This window comes from Narcine bancroftii, chromosome 2 (assembly GCF_036971445.1).
Source record: "Narcine bancroftii isolate sNarBan1 chromosome 2, sNarBan1.hap1, whole genome shotgun sequence".
Lineage (NCBI taxonomy): Eukaryota > Metazoa > Chordata > Chondrichthyes > Torpediniformes > Narcinidae > Narcine > Narcine bancroftii.
In genome coordinates, this window is record NC_091470.1 from 299,949,617 (window position 1) to 299,967,085 (window position 17,469).

General features: G+C 38.5%; 1 protein-coding gene across 1 annotated transcript in view; it reads right to left on the bottom strand.

The window, feature by feature from the left end:
• rgs20 (regulator of G protein signaling 20) overlaps positions 1-17,469 on the bottom strand; it is a 231,073-nt gene that overhangs the window by 55,030 nt on the left and 158,574 nt on the right. Inside the window, exon 2 of the mRNA XM_069915429.1 lies at positions 13,395-13,543. Coding sequence (XP_069771530.1) covers positions 13,395-13,543 — 149 coding nt within the window. The remainder of the gene's footprint in view (positions 1-13,394; positions 13,544-17,469) is intronic.

Genomic DNA, 17,469 nt, shown 5'->3' on the forward strand with positions numbered 1-17,469 from the left:
GTTTCAATTTCTCCTCATAGGCTAACCCCCTCATCTCTGGAATCAACCTGCCGAACCTCCTCTGCACCACCTCGATATCTTTTCTCAAGTCAGAAGGCCAGAATTGCGCACACTAGTCCAAATGTAGCCTCAGCAGAACCCCATTCAATTGCAATAAAACCTCCCCACTCTTAAATTCATTCCACTTTCCTTCTCCAAACTGACAGATGCGTGCGCATGAATCACCAGCCTCTCTGCACAACCACATGCTGCAACTTTCACAATTTAAATAATAATCTGATTTACTATTTTTTTTATCCAAAGTGGATGATCTCGCATTTATCAACATTGTACTCCATCTGCCAGACCCTTCTTGACTCCCTTAACCTATCTATCTACAGACTCTCTTTGTCCTCTACATACCTGTAAATTGCTTTTCCAGTCAACTTAGTATCATAACTGTTCAAAATATACATGAATGATTTGGAGGAAAGCACCAAATGTAGCAAATAACTCTGCTCACCACTGACTGCCAATTGAAGAATCACCCATTTATCCCAACTATTTGCCTTCTATTGGTTAACCAAACCTTTATCTATGCACCCTCTATGCTGAATGACCTCTGCAAATCCACTTGTTCCCCTCTATCCACTGTGCTCGTTATCTCCTCGTAAACCTGCCCTTCCAGAATCCATGCTATTGCCTTTCCAGGAACTACATTTTCAACAAGTTAATTTCTTCTAGATTTTTTGTGGTTTTCTGTCTGCTGAAGATTCAGCTGCGCTGGGTGGGTCACGTCTCCAGAATGGAGGACCATCGCCTTCCCAAGATCGTGTTATATGTCGAGCTCTCCACTGGCCACCGTGACAGAGGTGCACCAAAGAAAAGGTACAAGGACTGCCTAAAGAAATCTCTTGGTGCCTGCCACATTGACCACCGCCAAGTGGGCTGATATCGCCTCAAACCGTGCATCTTGGCGCCTCACAGTTTGGCGGGCAGCAACCTCCTTTGAAGAAGACCGCAGAGCCCACCTTACTGACAAAAGGCAAAGGAGGAAAAACCCAACACCCAACCCCAACCAACCAATTTTCCCCTGCAGCCGCTGCAACCGTGTCTGCCTGTCCCGCATCGGACTTGTCAGCCACAAACGAGCCTGCAGCTGACGTGGACTTTTTACCCCCTCCATAAATCTTCGTCCGCGAAGCCAAGCCAAAGAAGATAGATGTAAATATATATGATGGGAGCAGCATGGTTAGTGTAGTGGTTAGCCGGGTTCAATTTGGCACTGTCTGTAAGGTGTTTGTATGTTCTCCCTGTGTCTGTGTGGGTTTCCTCTGAGTACTCAGGTTTCCTCCCCCCCTGCAAATACACAGGGGTTGTAGGTTAATTGGGGTATTTTGGCAGCATGGGTTCATGAGCTGGAAGGCCTGTTCCCATGCTGTGTATTTAATTAATATACTTTATTTGTATAAAATAATATGCGCACTTCTATTGACCAATATGAAACATTTTAATTATGGACATCAATGCCAATTTATTTTTTCCTTCAGGAGTGTTTTTTTTATTGAAATGAGTAAAAAAAATCCATTTACAAAGCTGAGATACATTTTAATTACACAACGCTTGTGCAATGTAACAAGTAATAGTATTGGTGAAAATAATGAAATTTAAGGCAGACAAGCCTTCAGGACCTGAAACGTACAATCTCAGGATGGTGAGGAAATTGGAAGTACATTAATTTTCCTAAATTTCCCAAGTCCTCAGATTCAGATATTTCACCCTTGGTTTGGAAGTTGGAAGTACCATTATTATTTAAGAAGGATATGAGAAGAGAATCAGATTGGCATACTGACTGATTGGTTTTGCATGTATCCGCTGAAATGGCTCCAACAAACTGATCAAAGAATCAGCATGGATTGCAATGTGGACTAATCCAATTTTGCCCAAGGTCACAAGAACCATCCAGATGCATATTTAAGAATGTTGCCTCTACACAAAGGGTTGTTTGAAGAAATTAGGTACAGAACAAGTAACCATGTGAAATGGTCAATAATTTTTTGATCTGTTGACAATATACAATAGGGAAAGCAACATCTCTGATGAGGACAATATGGCAGATGGTGTTCCATAAGCAGCTGATCAGCAGTTTAACTTCTTTACCATATATATTTTAATCTCCCAGTTGAGACCACATCTGGACTACACTGTACAGTGTAGGTGTCTTTAGTTAGAGAATAATTTTAATATGGTGGATGTAGTTCAGAGAAAATTTATAATACTAATACCCCAATAGGGTGGATTATTTTATGGGGAACAGCTGGATGGGATGGGATTTGACTGCTTCGTTCAAGATGTGGAAAGAATGATTCTCCATATTAGTGAATTAGAATTTGGGGTCACTATTTAAAAATAGAGAGTCAACCATTTAATGCAGATATGAGACAAAGTGAGGGTTCTACATTTTGGAACTCTTTTCCTCAGATTATTCAAGATGTTATTAAATATCAGACCAAGTTTGAGGGGCTCTTTCCTTGTTACTAAATCATATGAGATATGGATTTGCATCCAAATTTTCAGACAACATTAAACTTGGAGACATGACAAGTTAAGTAGAAACTTGTAAGGAATTTGTACATTCTCCACTTGTCTGTGTGGGTTTCCTTCCATCCTTCAAAAACATACTGGGGTGTAGGTTAATGTGGTGTAAATTGCGCAGCACAGACATGTAGGGCCAAATTGGCCTGTTACAGTGCTGCATGTCTAATTTTTATTAAAAAAATTGTTTGGTTATGCCCTCCTGCTTCATCCCACTCACCAGCCTTATGACAATACCATCGCTTCCCCACCACCCACCAAGCCACTCCCATCCATGCAGTTATCCAAGTGATTCTTAAAGGAAACTAGCATACCTGCTTCTATTATGTTGTCAGGCAATTCCATATGTTGGCCACCCTCTGGAGATCTGTTACCTCACATCCCTTCTAAATCCCATCCCCTCACCTTAAAGTTGAGTCCTCTCAGTGTGGATTCTCCTGCTTGGGGAAATTGTTGTTCCTAATAATCTTATCCATTCCTCCCATTTTATAGACCTTAACTCCCTACAATGTAAGGAAAGCATGCCAAGTTTTTCTAATGTCTCACAATAACTAAATTTCTTCAATCCTAACAACTTCCTCAATGTCTTTTTTAAAAATCATTTCCAGTTATAATATACTTCCTATAACTAGGCAACCAAAATGGCACCCAATATTCCAAGTGTGGCCTCAACAATGCCTTGCATAACTTCAACATGATGTCTCCACACTTGCATTCAATGCCCTAACTGATGAAGGCAAGTGTTCCAAATGCTCTCTTCATTACTCTGATTACCTGTGCTGCTATCTTTAAACAGCTATGTACCTGTATCCCTAGGTCTTTTGGACTGTACCATTAACAGAGTAAATTCTTCCCTGGCTTGACTTATCCAAAGGCGGCATCTTGCACTATTCCTAGTTGAGCTGCATCTTCTATTCCTTAGCCCGTCCTCCATCTGATCTAGATACCAGGTAACCTTCTTCATTATCTCCTGTAGCACATATTTCTGTCATCGGCAAACTTATTTCCAAAGTAGTACTGAACCCTGAGGTACCCCACTGGTCATGATCTTCCAGATTGAAAATCTGCCTTTTACAACCACTCTTTGACTTCTACGACTGAGCCAATTTTTTTATTCAATTGGCTAAATGTCCTCCTATCCCATGTGCTGTAAGCTTCCATAGCAACTGACCATATGGGTCCTTATCAAATACTTTAAAATCTATATAAATGACATCAACTGCCTTGCTCTTATCTACCTTCTTTATCATATCTTCATAAAATTTTATCAAGTTCATGAGACACTATTTTCAACACACAAATCCATGTTGGCTTTTCCTCCCACTGTAGAACACACTAACATGAAACATAGTTAATCCTTTGTGTTCTTTATTTAATCTAAAATGGTTCTACCATGTCTTATAATACAAAGCTGTTATTTGACATCATGTGTATGCGTGCCCATAACACTTTTCTCCTCCAGAAAACAAACAAAAATAAACTAATACCAACAATAAAAGTCAGGGGCAAAAAGTAAATTACTAAGCACAGTACTTGTCAATCAATCATGGGACTTAGTCCTTAAAATGTAACAGAGGACGCTTCTTGCATTTAGATCTCCTCGGTGATGGAAGATTTGGTGGACATTTTGACTTCTCAGGAGAACTCTTTGGTCTTTCCTGGAAAATTTTCAGTCTCACAGGATAAAGTACAATCTCCTCATTGGCTGACCCCAGAGATTGGGTCGTTACTGTTGGGATGTCTGTGAAGCAGGGTCAGATCCAACATGTGTTCATTAGCATAAATCGATTTTGGATCTGGTGTGTCAAAAATATTGTGTACCTCAGAAACGGACCCTGGAATATCTATTACTCTCAATTGGTCGATGTGTCATTTCCATATCATTTCTCCCACCAGAGTATGAACATGGGCACAATATTTTCAGAAGTACTCCTCTTATCCATGTTTTTTTTAATGTTTTCAGTAATCTCTCACCAATACTTGTTGTCCAACTTCTAGAGTTCTGGTTGGTTACCATGAGATATTGATTGCTGAATACAATGCCCCATGTTTGGGTGCACCATGGAAAGTATAATTCTTGAGGTGTGTCCAAACATCAGTTGTGATGTTTTGTTGTAGAGTGAGGGATTGTCCCATATCATAACAGAAAATTTGTGATCCTGGGGCGAGGCAAGATGGCGTAGGGAGCGGACGTGCATTCCCGGTCTCCCCCAGGCAGTTATATAAATATTCGTTTTAAGAATATTTATTTTCTGTTAAAAGTCTTTGTTTTGTTTATCAATTGTTTTTAGTTTAAAATGGCAACAAAGATTAAGGAAAATAGAGTTCAAATACAGAACAAAACTACACTCTCCGACTTTGGAAGAAACTCGGCCTACTTGCCCAGACAGAACCACGGAGTCAAGGCTGGAATTTTCTTAAGAACGGAGCTCATTAATTGGACTGTCGGATAAGCTGGCCTTGGACACCCCTCTGAAAGATGTTTAAAATGGCAACAAAGATTAAGGAAAATAGAGTTCAAATACAGAACAAAACTACACTCTCCGACTTTGGAAGAAACTCGGCCTACTTGCCTAGACAGAACCACGGAGTCAAGGCAGGAATTTTCTTAAGAACGGAGCTCATTAATTGGACTGTCGGATAAGCTGGCATTGGACACCCCTTTGAAAGATGGTGATGAATATTGATTTGAAATGTTTTATGAAGATAAATTGCAGTAATTGGCATTGGTTGCCCGTGAGTTTTAAAAATCCAGATAACATTAAAGTTTATTAGTGATTTTTTTTGGATGGAATATCGGAAGGATGAATTTATTATCTATAAATACAGAACAAAATTACATTCTTTGACTTTGGAAGAAATTTGACCTATTTGCCCAGACAGAGCCGGAGTTGGTGCTGGAATTTTCTCAAGAACAGAACTTATTAAAGTTGATTTCGGACTCCTTTTTGAAAGATGGCGACGAATGTTGATTTGAAATATTTGAAATATTTTCTGAAGATAAACATATATATGGAACTCCTTGACCTGCAATAAGGTTTATCAGTGATTTTTTTTGGATGGAATATTGGAAGAGTGAATTTATTATCTGTGAGTATGCATACATTGCAAACAGATTTTAATAGTTTTGAAAAGGTTTTTTTTTAAACTAAACAACAAGATCAGTTTAATATTGAGAAAATTGGAAAAACGGAAACTTTGTTATTAAATTTGGAAATTCAGTAGAAAGAAACTATGAATAAGATTGATGATTTATAAAATTAAAGTCGAAGGAGCAATGTCCAAGAAGAGTTAAAAATTTTGAATAAGTTTTTCTTGAAAATAAACAATAATTTCAACTTAACATTGAGAAGATTGACAAAGTGGAAAATTTGGTATTAAATTGGGAAACACAGAAGAAAGAACTTATGAATAACATTGATGCTTTAGAAGATCAAGACCGAAGGAATTATGTTCAAGAAAATTTTAAAAGATTTGAAAAAAACTTTTTTTGAAAGTAAGCTACAAATTCAACTTGAGACTGAGAAGAATGGAAGATTCGGTGTTGAACTGGGATGTTCAGAGGTGTTTTAATTCAGTGGATGAAATTCAGGAAGACTTGAAAAAAAAATTTAAAAAAACTTTTATTGATTGTAAACAGTGTTGGGAGGGTGGAAAGGGTGCAAAATTTAATATCAAGTTTGGATTTTCAAAAAAAAGAGTTTATGAATAAGATTGGTTAAATTGATGGACCGTGGTTTAATGGATATAAGAAATGATGATTTTTCGGTTTATACGTGTATTTTGTCTGCCTGGGGGGGGGGGGGGGGAGGGGGTGGTACTTCTGCTCCCGAAAGTCATATGCCACTTGTGGTTTATACCACACCCATTTGCGTTTTTGGGAATTCGGCAAGGTGGTTTCCTAAGGGGTTAGGGGAGGTGGGGGGGGGGAGGGGTGAAAATTAGAAAATTATTTAGTATCTATTATGTAATATTATACTAAGTCAATTTGAAATGAATGTATAGAGATACTATAAATAAATTTCAAAAAAAAAGAAAATTTGTGATCCTGTGATGCCATGTTATGTTCGACAACTTCTGGGCCTTCGTGGCTTTTTAAAAAGTCTATATAAAGCGTTCTGCTTCTCCATTGATAGGGTGGCAATAAAATGTGTCTTATATTGTTTTTTTTGCAGGAATTGGTTGAAAGCATCAGGTACAAATTGCCGTCCATTGTCAGGGACCAGTTCTATTGCCAAACCTTATATTGTGAAAATAATCCTTAGTCTCGCAAATGTTTTTTTCTGTTGTTGTTGTCTGCATTTGGGATACCATAGGCCATTTGGAGTGTGCAACCACCACAATCAGAAATGTTTCACCCATAATGGACCAACGAAATCAATGTGAATTTGATGCCAGGGGTATGAAGCCCATTTCCAGGGGTTAACCTGCTTGGGGTCCTTTACATTGCATTTCTTGGCAAATGTGACATCTCCTCACGGTCTGTTCAATGTCCACGTCCATTGACAGCCACCAGATATGCATGTGCACTAGGGACTTCACTTGGACCATCCCTGGATGATTGTTGTGGAGTTTGGCTAACACGGTTCTTGTCATTTCTTCAGAATGATTGTTATTGTTCCCCACAACTCTCTTCAATTGATATTTTATGTGTCACATAAAATAAAGTTTTAATTCAGGCCTAATCCTCTCAGCTTTGGGCCATCAATTTAATGAGAAGTACAAGTTCTTTGATAAGGTTGCCTCATTTCATACCTCTTTACTGATAGTTTTTGCTGTGATTGGCAAATGTCAAGGTTGCATTTCATTTAATGGCTGTGACCTCTGCCGTCCAGATGATCAATCCTTTTATTTGTTCTGATCCTGGTAGAGGTAGGCACGACAAAGCATCCTCATGGCAGTGTTCCTTCCCTGGACTATGTTTTAAATCGTAATCTTATGTTGCGAGCTGCATTGCCCATCTTTGAATTCTTGTGGCCGCTAGTACCAGAATTCCTTTCTTAGACCCAAGATTAAACTCAGCGGCTTGCTGTCTGTCACTAAGGTGAACTTTCTATCATATATGTATTGATGAAATCTTTTGACACCAAACATTATGGCCAGTCCTTTCTTTTCCAGTTGTACATAAGTCAATTCACAGGGTGTTAAAGAGCGAGAAGCATAAGCTACAGGTTGTTCTCCTTTTTCTGTGACCTGTGACAATACTGCTCCTAAACCCACTGGTGATGTATTGATCGCCAGGGTCACTTCTTTGCCTGGGTCATAGTGAATGAGAACATTATCTTTAGAGGTTAGGATTTTCTTGAACCGCTTGAAAGTTTTCTCTCTCTTTCTGAGGTCCAACATCATTGTTGATCGTTCTTTAGTAGTTAGTTAAGTGGACATGTTGGGGATGTGTTTTTGATAATGGTTTACCAAACCTAAGAATGATTGTAATTACGCTTGATTCAATGTGCCCTGCGGATGGCTTTATTACCTGGTGTGTACAACCAGACTCCTTCATGGTTGAATGTAAATCCAAAATATGTAACTGAGGGTACCATAAACACACATTTGTCTTGACGTAGTCTGACCTTGGCTTCCTTCAGTCGGGTTAGTAATTTTTCCAGTTTTGCCAAGTGCTCTGTGTCATTGTGACCAGTAATGATAATGTAGTATAGGTAACATCCCACATTTATTTCATGTAAAAACTTATGTATTATTGATTGAAGTATCCCAGGTGCTGCTAATATTCAGTATGGCATTCTGTAATACAGGAACAATCCTAAGTGAGTATTCCAATTCAAATTACTGATATGCTTGTGATAAATCCAATTTTATGAACCTCTTACCACCATTCAATGTTTGAAGAGTCTTCTGGGAATTAGATATTGTGGTACTTGCAGAGCTTGATTAATGATGACCTTATGGTCATCACAAAATCAAATTTTGCCATTGGACTTTCTAACAGGAATTATCGGGGCAGCCCATTCACTGTTTTGGAGTTTCTCAATGATTCCTTCATTTTCCAGTCTGTGGAGTTCAGCTTCAATTCCCTTCTTCATCGCAAAAGGAGCCGTCCTTGGTTTGAAGAATTTGAGGTTGGCCTCCAGTTGCAAGTGCAGTCTGACCTGGACTCCTTGGATTTTCCCCTGGTCTTTTCCAAATACTATCTGGTACTTTTAGAGCACTTATTCCAGTTTTGATTTCTGTTCTTGCTCAGTCTGTACATTTTTTTATTGCCCCAATGTCCTTCTAATCCAATTAGATTTGTGACATCCAATCTCTTCCAAACAAAGCGGGTCCCTTTGTGTCCACAATGTAAAGGGGTAATCTTTTAGAGGTCTGTCCCTTATATACAACGTCTACCTTGCATTTTCCCAGTACTTTGATTTTCTCTTTGGTGACCGTTTTCAACACCATGGCAATTGTCCCACCTTGAGATTAGGTAATGCTCTTTGGCATTAAGGACACTGCGGTCCCAGTGTCCAGTTCTACCTGAACTAGTTCATTGTTAATGTTAACAAGATTCAAGATTACTGAATTGTGGTTTGTCACATTATTAACATACATTACTTCCATCACCTTGTCCTCTATAGAGCCACTTGGGTCATTGCTCGGACTTTTATCGGAATTTTCCTCTTCTCCCTTGAGGTTCCTCACCTCGTGTGTTTTATTTCTTGACTTCTGATTTCCCTTCTTGGGGTGATCCTCCTTTTGCTTATTTTCCCTTTTCTTTGGGCATCTGGACTTAATATGCCTCTCTTGGTAGCAGAGGTAACATTTGGCTGTTTTGTAGAAACAGTTATCTGGACTGTGATTACTTTATCTGCAGCAGAAGCATTCTCGATGTTCCATTTTCTTTATTTGATGTTCCCACTGCTCTCCTTGTATAATACCCTGGTGGTGGTTGGCCATTTTGAAATTCAGTGCTATTTCATGTGCAACATCAATGTCTAATCATCTTTTACTCAGTAATTGTCGTTGAGCGTTGCGGTTGGCTAGACCGATGACCAGCATGTCCTTTAGGCATCATTTAAGAATATTCCAAACTCACAGGTTTTTGATAACCTACACAATTCCGCCATACATTGGTTCATGGTTTTGCCTGGTTTCTGCTTTCCAGTCCAAAACTGGTATCACTCTGCTATCACTGTTGGTCTTGGGGACAGATTTCCTCCCACTATACACAAAGCGTGTATACACTAGGGATTTTGCTTAGAAATTTTGCTTTTTTTTCTTAAATTGCTCTCTGCATCTCTTATTCCCCAGATGGTACAAAACAAATTGAATATTTTAACATACTCATTCCAATTTTCTGATTCCTTGTAGTCTTCAAAACATCCTGCTGTCATTTTTGGCTTCTTTTTGTTTCACTGTGAATGAGCTTCAGCAGCTCAAGGTCATTGTAGCTTCAATTTAAAATCTTCTTTTCTTCTCTTCCAACATTTGTAGTGTGGGATAACATTTATTTTTATCCTCGTTGCTAATTTACTGTATATTCCACCCACTGTAGAATGCACTCTCATGAGACATGGTTAATCCTTTGTTCCTTTATTTAATCTAAAATGGTTGTACTGTGTCCCACAATACAAACCTGTTATCTGATGTCACACACATGCATGTTCCATAACAGCTTTCCTTGATTTTCCCTTGGACATCCAAACATCTCTCATAATCCTCTCCAGCAGCTCCCCCCCCCCCCCCCCCACATTGATACCAGACTAATGGGTCTGTAGTCACTCAGATTGTCTTTACAGCACTATTCAAATAATTTGCCATCCTCCAGAACTTCTCCTGTCCTCAGTAATGAGTTAAAAAAAATGCCTGTCAAGGCTCCAACAATTTCCTTCCTGCCTTCCCATAATGTTTTGGGATGCAACTGGTCTGGACCTGGAAATTTATCCACAGTGATTCAATCCAAAACTGCTAACATCTCTTCACTACTGATGCATCTCTCTTCTCTCCTCACACTCCTACTCCACAGTAAATACATTCACAAAATATCAATTTAAGATTTTCCCCATCTCCTTTGGGTCTACATATTAAATTGATCCTTATCCTAAAGAGGGCCTATTCTTTCCATTGTGACCCTTTTGTTCTCATTATATTACAAAATACTTTTGTATTCTCCCTCCTCAATATCTACCAAAGTCATCTCAAAACTCTTTTAATCATCCTATTTCTATATTTCACCTTGTACTCAAGGGATTCCCTTTAATTTCTTTACGATGTCTGATATACACCTTTTTATTTCTCATATTTGCATCTACATCTCTTGTTGTTCAGGGTTCCTTTACCTTGCCAATCCTGCACTTTACCTGACTGGAAACGTGTTCATGATGGATGTTATCACACTCTTATATGCCTTCCCTTTAGCAGTCAAACTCATACTATCTCAAATTTACATCCTGCCTAATCATGTAGAAATTGACCTTGACCCAATCTGGGATTCTAGCTTTAGGAACAGAGTTGTCCATTAAAGCTAATAGAATTATGGGCACTGGTTCCAAAGTGTTCAGTCATCAGACCAGCTACATCCTCCAATACAAGCTCCAATGTTACCCCTTCCCTCATGGACCTATCCACATATTGCTGTAGAAAATTCTTTTAGATACACTTATCAAAGTTTGCTCCATCAAATGCCTAACAATTTGGCATTTCCAGTCAATATTGGGCAAGTTGAAATAATCTACAATAACAACTCTGCTATTTCTACAGCAATTTCTCTATATTTTTGATCCTCAAGTGACAGTTTGATGGGCTACAGTATACGCCCTTCAAGGTGACTACTTCTTTTTGCTTCCTGATTTCCACCCTCTCTGCCTCAAACTATATTTCTACAGCAATATTCTCTCTAAAGACTACTGTTATCTTCTTTGACAAATACTGTACAGCAAACCTCACCCCCCACCCCCCCGTCCTTCCGTCGACCACACTCCTGTTCACCTCACTTCCCACTGCTATTCTTCTGCTATTTCTTATGATTAAAAAACATAAGAAATAAGAGCAGGAGCAGGCAATTCAGCTCTTCAATTTAATAAGCCTGATCTGGCTGTGCCCTTATGGTGGCACAGTTTACAGTCATAATAAGATGCTTTAATCTCTATCAATCTTGTCTGAGGTGTGAATGGTAGATTTAATGAGGTGAGCAGCTATTGATTTAGTTGTGAATGTGATACTACAGTATATACCTTTCAAAGGGTAGCACAATAACAGGGTCTTAGGCAGATCTTTCTTGCTTTAGAAAAGAAGGCACAGGTTTATTGTCATTCTCCATCTTACAGCATTCAGGGCTCTGTCTCATTCTGATATTATAGGATGCTTGCAAATCGCATCATTAATTGTTATTGTGGCAGGAAAGATGTTATGTTTATTGTATCTGATAGTATACAGAATTATAGTTACCAAAATTGATGAATAGGGCTGCAGAACTTTCTTTTTTTACAAGGTGCAACTATTAGTGTCATATGCACATCGGAGTTTGCTTGAAAGATGAGGACTTTTGACAATTTTTAAATTGTATAACTGGAGACTTAATTCTTGGTGTTTTAGTTGAAGCTGGGCATGAATTATTTAATTACGGTTAACTTGGCACAAGGAATTCTATGGGCACTCAGAGAAAAGAACAGGACAGGGCAAGTTTATAGTCATTGAATGGAATGGGGAAAAAATGTTTAAAAATTATAGTCCTTGAGGACTGGGACACTGTTTTAAATTTGATTCATGATTCTTCTGTGCGTGACATTGTTTTTTTCCAGTTCAAAGTGGTGCATAGAGCACATATTTCAAAACTTGCACTATCTCGCTTTTATTCTGATATTGATTCATTATGTGATAAATGAAAAATTTTCAAGGCTTCATTGATACATTTATTTTGGAGTCGCCCTAGTTTAGAAGATTTTTGGAAAATTTATTTTCAAACTTTGTCAGTCATTTTTAAGGTCAAATTGGAACCCTGCCCCTTAATTGCTCTCTTTGTTTTTTCTCAAGAAGAGGAAATAGTATTGACTTCACCTCAGAAGTGAATTTTCGTGTTGACCTCATTGATAGCTCGACGGGCAATTTTGATGAAGTGGAAAGACAGTACTCCACCTTCTCATACTCAATGGTTACAGGAGGTCATGGCCTTCCTAAGTTTAGCAAAAATTAGATACAATGTTAAAGATATAAAAGTGAATTTTTACAAGACGTGGGGCCCATTCATGGAGTACGACCCAAATTTAATGAATTAGAGTGTTTGTGTGCTCCTGAGCAGTGCTGACTGGTTGACCAATGTCGTCTTTTTTCCTAAGAATGCTAATTGTGCAAGTTAACCTTGTTCAGAGGGAGGTGTTTGATTAATGGGGGTGTTTCTCTTTCTTTTCCTTTTGAGATATTCTGTTGAAAGGAGTTTGATTGAGAGGAGTACACACAATCTACATATGTATTATTTAAGTGTTATTTGAGAATTACAAATTGTTTGTATTTTCTTATCTTTCAATCTATGCATTGGATCCACATGTGTGTATTTTTTTATTAAACACAATAAAGATATTTTAAAAAGAAAAATGATAGCGCTAGCGCTTGGGAAACAAATAAATGCCACATCTATTGAATTTTGTGCACTGAAGAATTCCAATGCAGTCAGAGGTGGTTCCCACAAAACCTTGGTGAATTCTGTTTTTAATCACTCGGACTATGGAAATGATTAAAAAGATGATTTTGCCCAAATTGTTTAAGTACTGGCATCAGGGAGTCTGCCTGTTTATCCCTATAATCACGGGAACGTAGCTCAGTGCAGCATCATTTACCTTCCAGTCAATGTCCAGAGCTGGGGGAAAAGAGACAGAAAGACGTACCAGGAACAGCTGCAGCAACAGCACCAGCAAAAGCAACAGGCGTTGGAGCCACGGTTCCCAGCACCTTGCTGTGGCTGCGCAGAGCCCGGCATCTCCTGCTGCACCGATGTCTGCCGTTTGCGCATCTCCATCCGCTCCGATCCCATGGGCTGCAATGAAAGCAGGACGTAAACAGAGGAGACTATAGAGAAGCAGTAAATAAAAATCATCTTCTGTTCACTTCTCCTTATTGGCTCTGAATAACCAGGCTCTTAATACATAGTGCTAAAATAATTATCACTCTTGTAGATTTCAAACAGCAAACTATCTTGATGAAAATCACGTTTATTAATATGTTTTCGTTTGTTGAAATGAGTTTGAAAGTTTTTTTTGAGTATTTTATTTAAAACATTTTTCCATACATGTTATTAATTAATTATTATACAATAAGTATTCAAACTGAGAAAATTTTCATTCATTACGTGATGGCTATAATCCCTCTCCTCCCTCCCTTAAAGAATAATATATGCATATAAATATATATAAATAATAAAAAGAAAAATAATATAGTATCTTATTTGCCCAGAGTATTGCCCCCTCCCACCCCACAACACATTGGAATTCAATGGATTTTATATGAATATCTTCATTTTAAGGAAGAAGGTTAACACAGGACATTTCTACATATTTATACCCAAAATTTGCATATGCAGGTTCCAAATTTGCAAAAATATAGCATATGTATGTTGAAAATTATGTGTAATTTTCTCTAAAGGGATACAGCTTTGAATATTTGCATCCATCTTCCCATATCTAAATACGAGTCCAATTTCTAAGTCACTGCAATACATTTCCTCGCTACGGCCAATGCTATTTTAACAAATTTCATTTGATACGTCGACAATTTTAATTTGAATCTTGTTCCTTCTATGTTTCCCAATAGAAATAAATATGGGTTTAATGGAAATAGTATATCTATAACATGTTCTAAAAGTTTCATAAATCCAGCCAGAAAAGTTTTACCTTAGGACATGACCAAGTTGAATGTAAAAAGGTACCTATCTCTTCACCACACCTAAAGCATTTATCTGATATATCTGATCTCATTCTATTCAGTTTCTGTGGTATAAAAACATTATATTAAAATAATCTATATCTTATATTAATAGTGTTTGTCATACTATCTTGACCATCTTTGCTCATCAATTGTCATATTCAGATCTAACTCCCATTTCTGTCTAGATTTATGCACTCCCTGTTTAATAGTTCCTTTTTGCAATAAAAGATATATTGCAGAAGTAATTTTCTTTGACATTTCCTCTCCTAATAAGAGTTTCCACCTCACTACAAATGGGTAATCACATTTCTAAACCTAACTTCTCATGAGATTGAAATGGGCCAAGGGAATTAGAGGAACAAATTTGTAGGGAGATAACGTATATGTGTGAAAATCATAGGGTAGTGATTATGGGAGATTTTAACTTCCCACACATTGATTGGGATACCCATACGGTTAGAGGGCTGGATGGGCTGGAGTTCGTTAAATGTGTTCAGGATTGTTTTCTAAATCAATTAGTAGAAGAACCGACTCGGGATGGTGTAATACTGGATCTCCTGTTAGGGAACGAACTAGGTCAGGTAGCGGACATTAATGTTGGAGAACCAATTGGGTCTAGTGATCATAATTCTGTTAGTTTTAGGGTAGTTTTAAGGAAGAGCAAGGAGAGGCCTAAAGTCGAGGTTCTGGATTGGAAAAGAGCAAATTTCGAAGGAATAAGAAGGGATTTGGGGAGTATTGAGTGGGACAGGATATTTTCAGGTAAGGATGTTAATGAAAAATGGAGGATATTCAAAAAAGAAATTTTGAGGGTACAGAGTAGTTATGTCCCAGTCTGGATCAAAGGAAAGGCTGGAAGTCATAGGGAGGCTTGCTTTTCGAGGAATATTGGAAATTTGGTTAGGAGAAAAAGGGAGGTGTACAAGAGGTATAAAGAGCAGGGAGCTGAGAAGTTGAAGGAGGACTACAAGGAGTGTAGAAGGAATCTTAAGAAAGAAATTAGAAAGGCCAAAAAAAGGCATGAAGAGGCTTTGGCTAACAGAGTAAAAATAAATCCAAAGAGTTTCTATAAGTACATTAAAAGTAAAAGATTAGTGAGAGATAAAATTGGACCCCTTGTAGATAGCGAGGGTAGGCTGAGTGAGAAGTCTGAGGAAATGGGGGAAATTTTGAATGATTTCTTTGCCTCGGTATTCACTAGGGAAAAAAATGTTGAACCAGTTGAAGTAAAGAAAAATAGTGGGGAGGTCATGAAGCATATAAGGATAACTGAGGAGGTAGTGATGGCTGTGTTAAAAAAGATAAAGGTGGATAAATCTCCCGGACCGGACAAAATATTCCCTAGGACACTCAGGGAGGCTAGTGGACAGTTAGTGGGGCCATTAACGGAGATATTTAGGATGTCACTGGTCATGGAGGTAGTGCCAGAGGATTGGAGGGTGGCTCATATTGTTCTGCTGTTTAAGAGAGGGTCCAAATGTAAGCCTGGAAATTATAGACCTGTGAGTCTGATGTCTGTGGTGGGTAAGTTGATGGAAAGTGTTCTGAGGGATGCTATTTACAAATTTTTGGAGGTACAGGGATTGATAGGGAGTAATCAGCATGGTTTTGTCAGGGGTAGATCATGCTTGACAAACCTGATTGAGTTTTTCGAGGGGGTTACAAAAAAGGTTGATGAAGGGAAAGCTGTGGATGTTGTCTATTTGGACTTTAGTAAAGCTTTTGACAAAGTTTCCCACAGGAGGTTAGGAAAAAAGGTGGAGGCATTAGGTATAAATAAGGAGGTAGTGAAATGGATTCAGCAGTGGTTGGATGGAAGATGTCAGAGAGTAGTGGTAGAAAATTGTTTGTCCAATTGGAGGCCGGTGACTAGTGGAGTTCCTCAGGGTTCGGTCCTGGGTCCACTATTATTTGTTATATATATTAACGATCTGGATGTAGGGGTAGAGAATTGGATAAGCAAGTTTGTGGATGACACAAAGATTGGTGGTGTTGTGGACAGTGAGGTAGATTACTGTAGATTAAAAGGTAATTTAGGAAGGCTGGAGGTGTGGGCTGAGAAATGGCTGATGGAATTTAATACAGATAAATGTGAGGTGCTACATTTTGGAAAGGCAAATTTAAATAGGTCATATACATTGAATGGTAGACAATTGAGGAGTGCAGAGCAACAAAGGGATTTAGGAGTTATGGTAAATAGTACCCTCAAGGCTGATACTCAGGTAGATGGTGTGGTGAAGAAGGCATTTGGAATGTTGGCCTTCATAAATCGGAGTATTGAATTCAAGAGTAGGGAGGTTATGATGAAATTGTACAAGGCATTGGTGAGGCCAAATTTGGAGTACTGTGTACAGTTTTGGTCACCAAATTATAGGAAAGATATAAACAAAATACAGAGAGTGCAGAGAAGGTTCACGAGAATGTTGACAGGATTTCAGGGTCTGAGTTACAGGGAAAGGTTGTGCAGACTGGGGCTTTTTTCTCTGGAGCGTTGAAGATTGAGAGGGGACTTGATAGAGGTGTTTAAGATTTTAAAAGGGACAGACAGAGTAAATGTGGATAGGCTTTTTCAATTAAGAAAGGGGGAGATTCAAACTAGAGGACATGGTTTAAGATTGAAGGGAGAAAATTATAAGGGGAACATGAGGGGAAATTTCTTTACGCAGAGGGTGGTGGGGATGTGGAATGAGCTTCCAGCAGACGTGGTCGAGGCGGGATCATTGGTTACATTTAAGGAAAGACTGGATCGTTACATGGATAGGAGGGGACTAGAGGGGTATGGAGTGGGTGCTGGTCAATGGGACTAGGAGGGTGGGGATTTGCTACGGCATGGACTAGTAGGGCCGAACTGGCCTGTTCTGTGCTGTAAGTGGTTATATGGTTATATGAGATTTTATAGCCAATAATCTTTGCATCATGTTAACAACCTGCTACACTGAACAAATAGTTATATCGTTGGAATTCTAGAAGACTTAGTTCACATGAATTGTTTGGACTGAAAAGTAGCCATCATAGCTGTAAGCAGACATTACCAAGCCA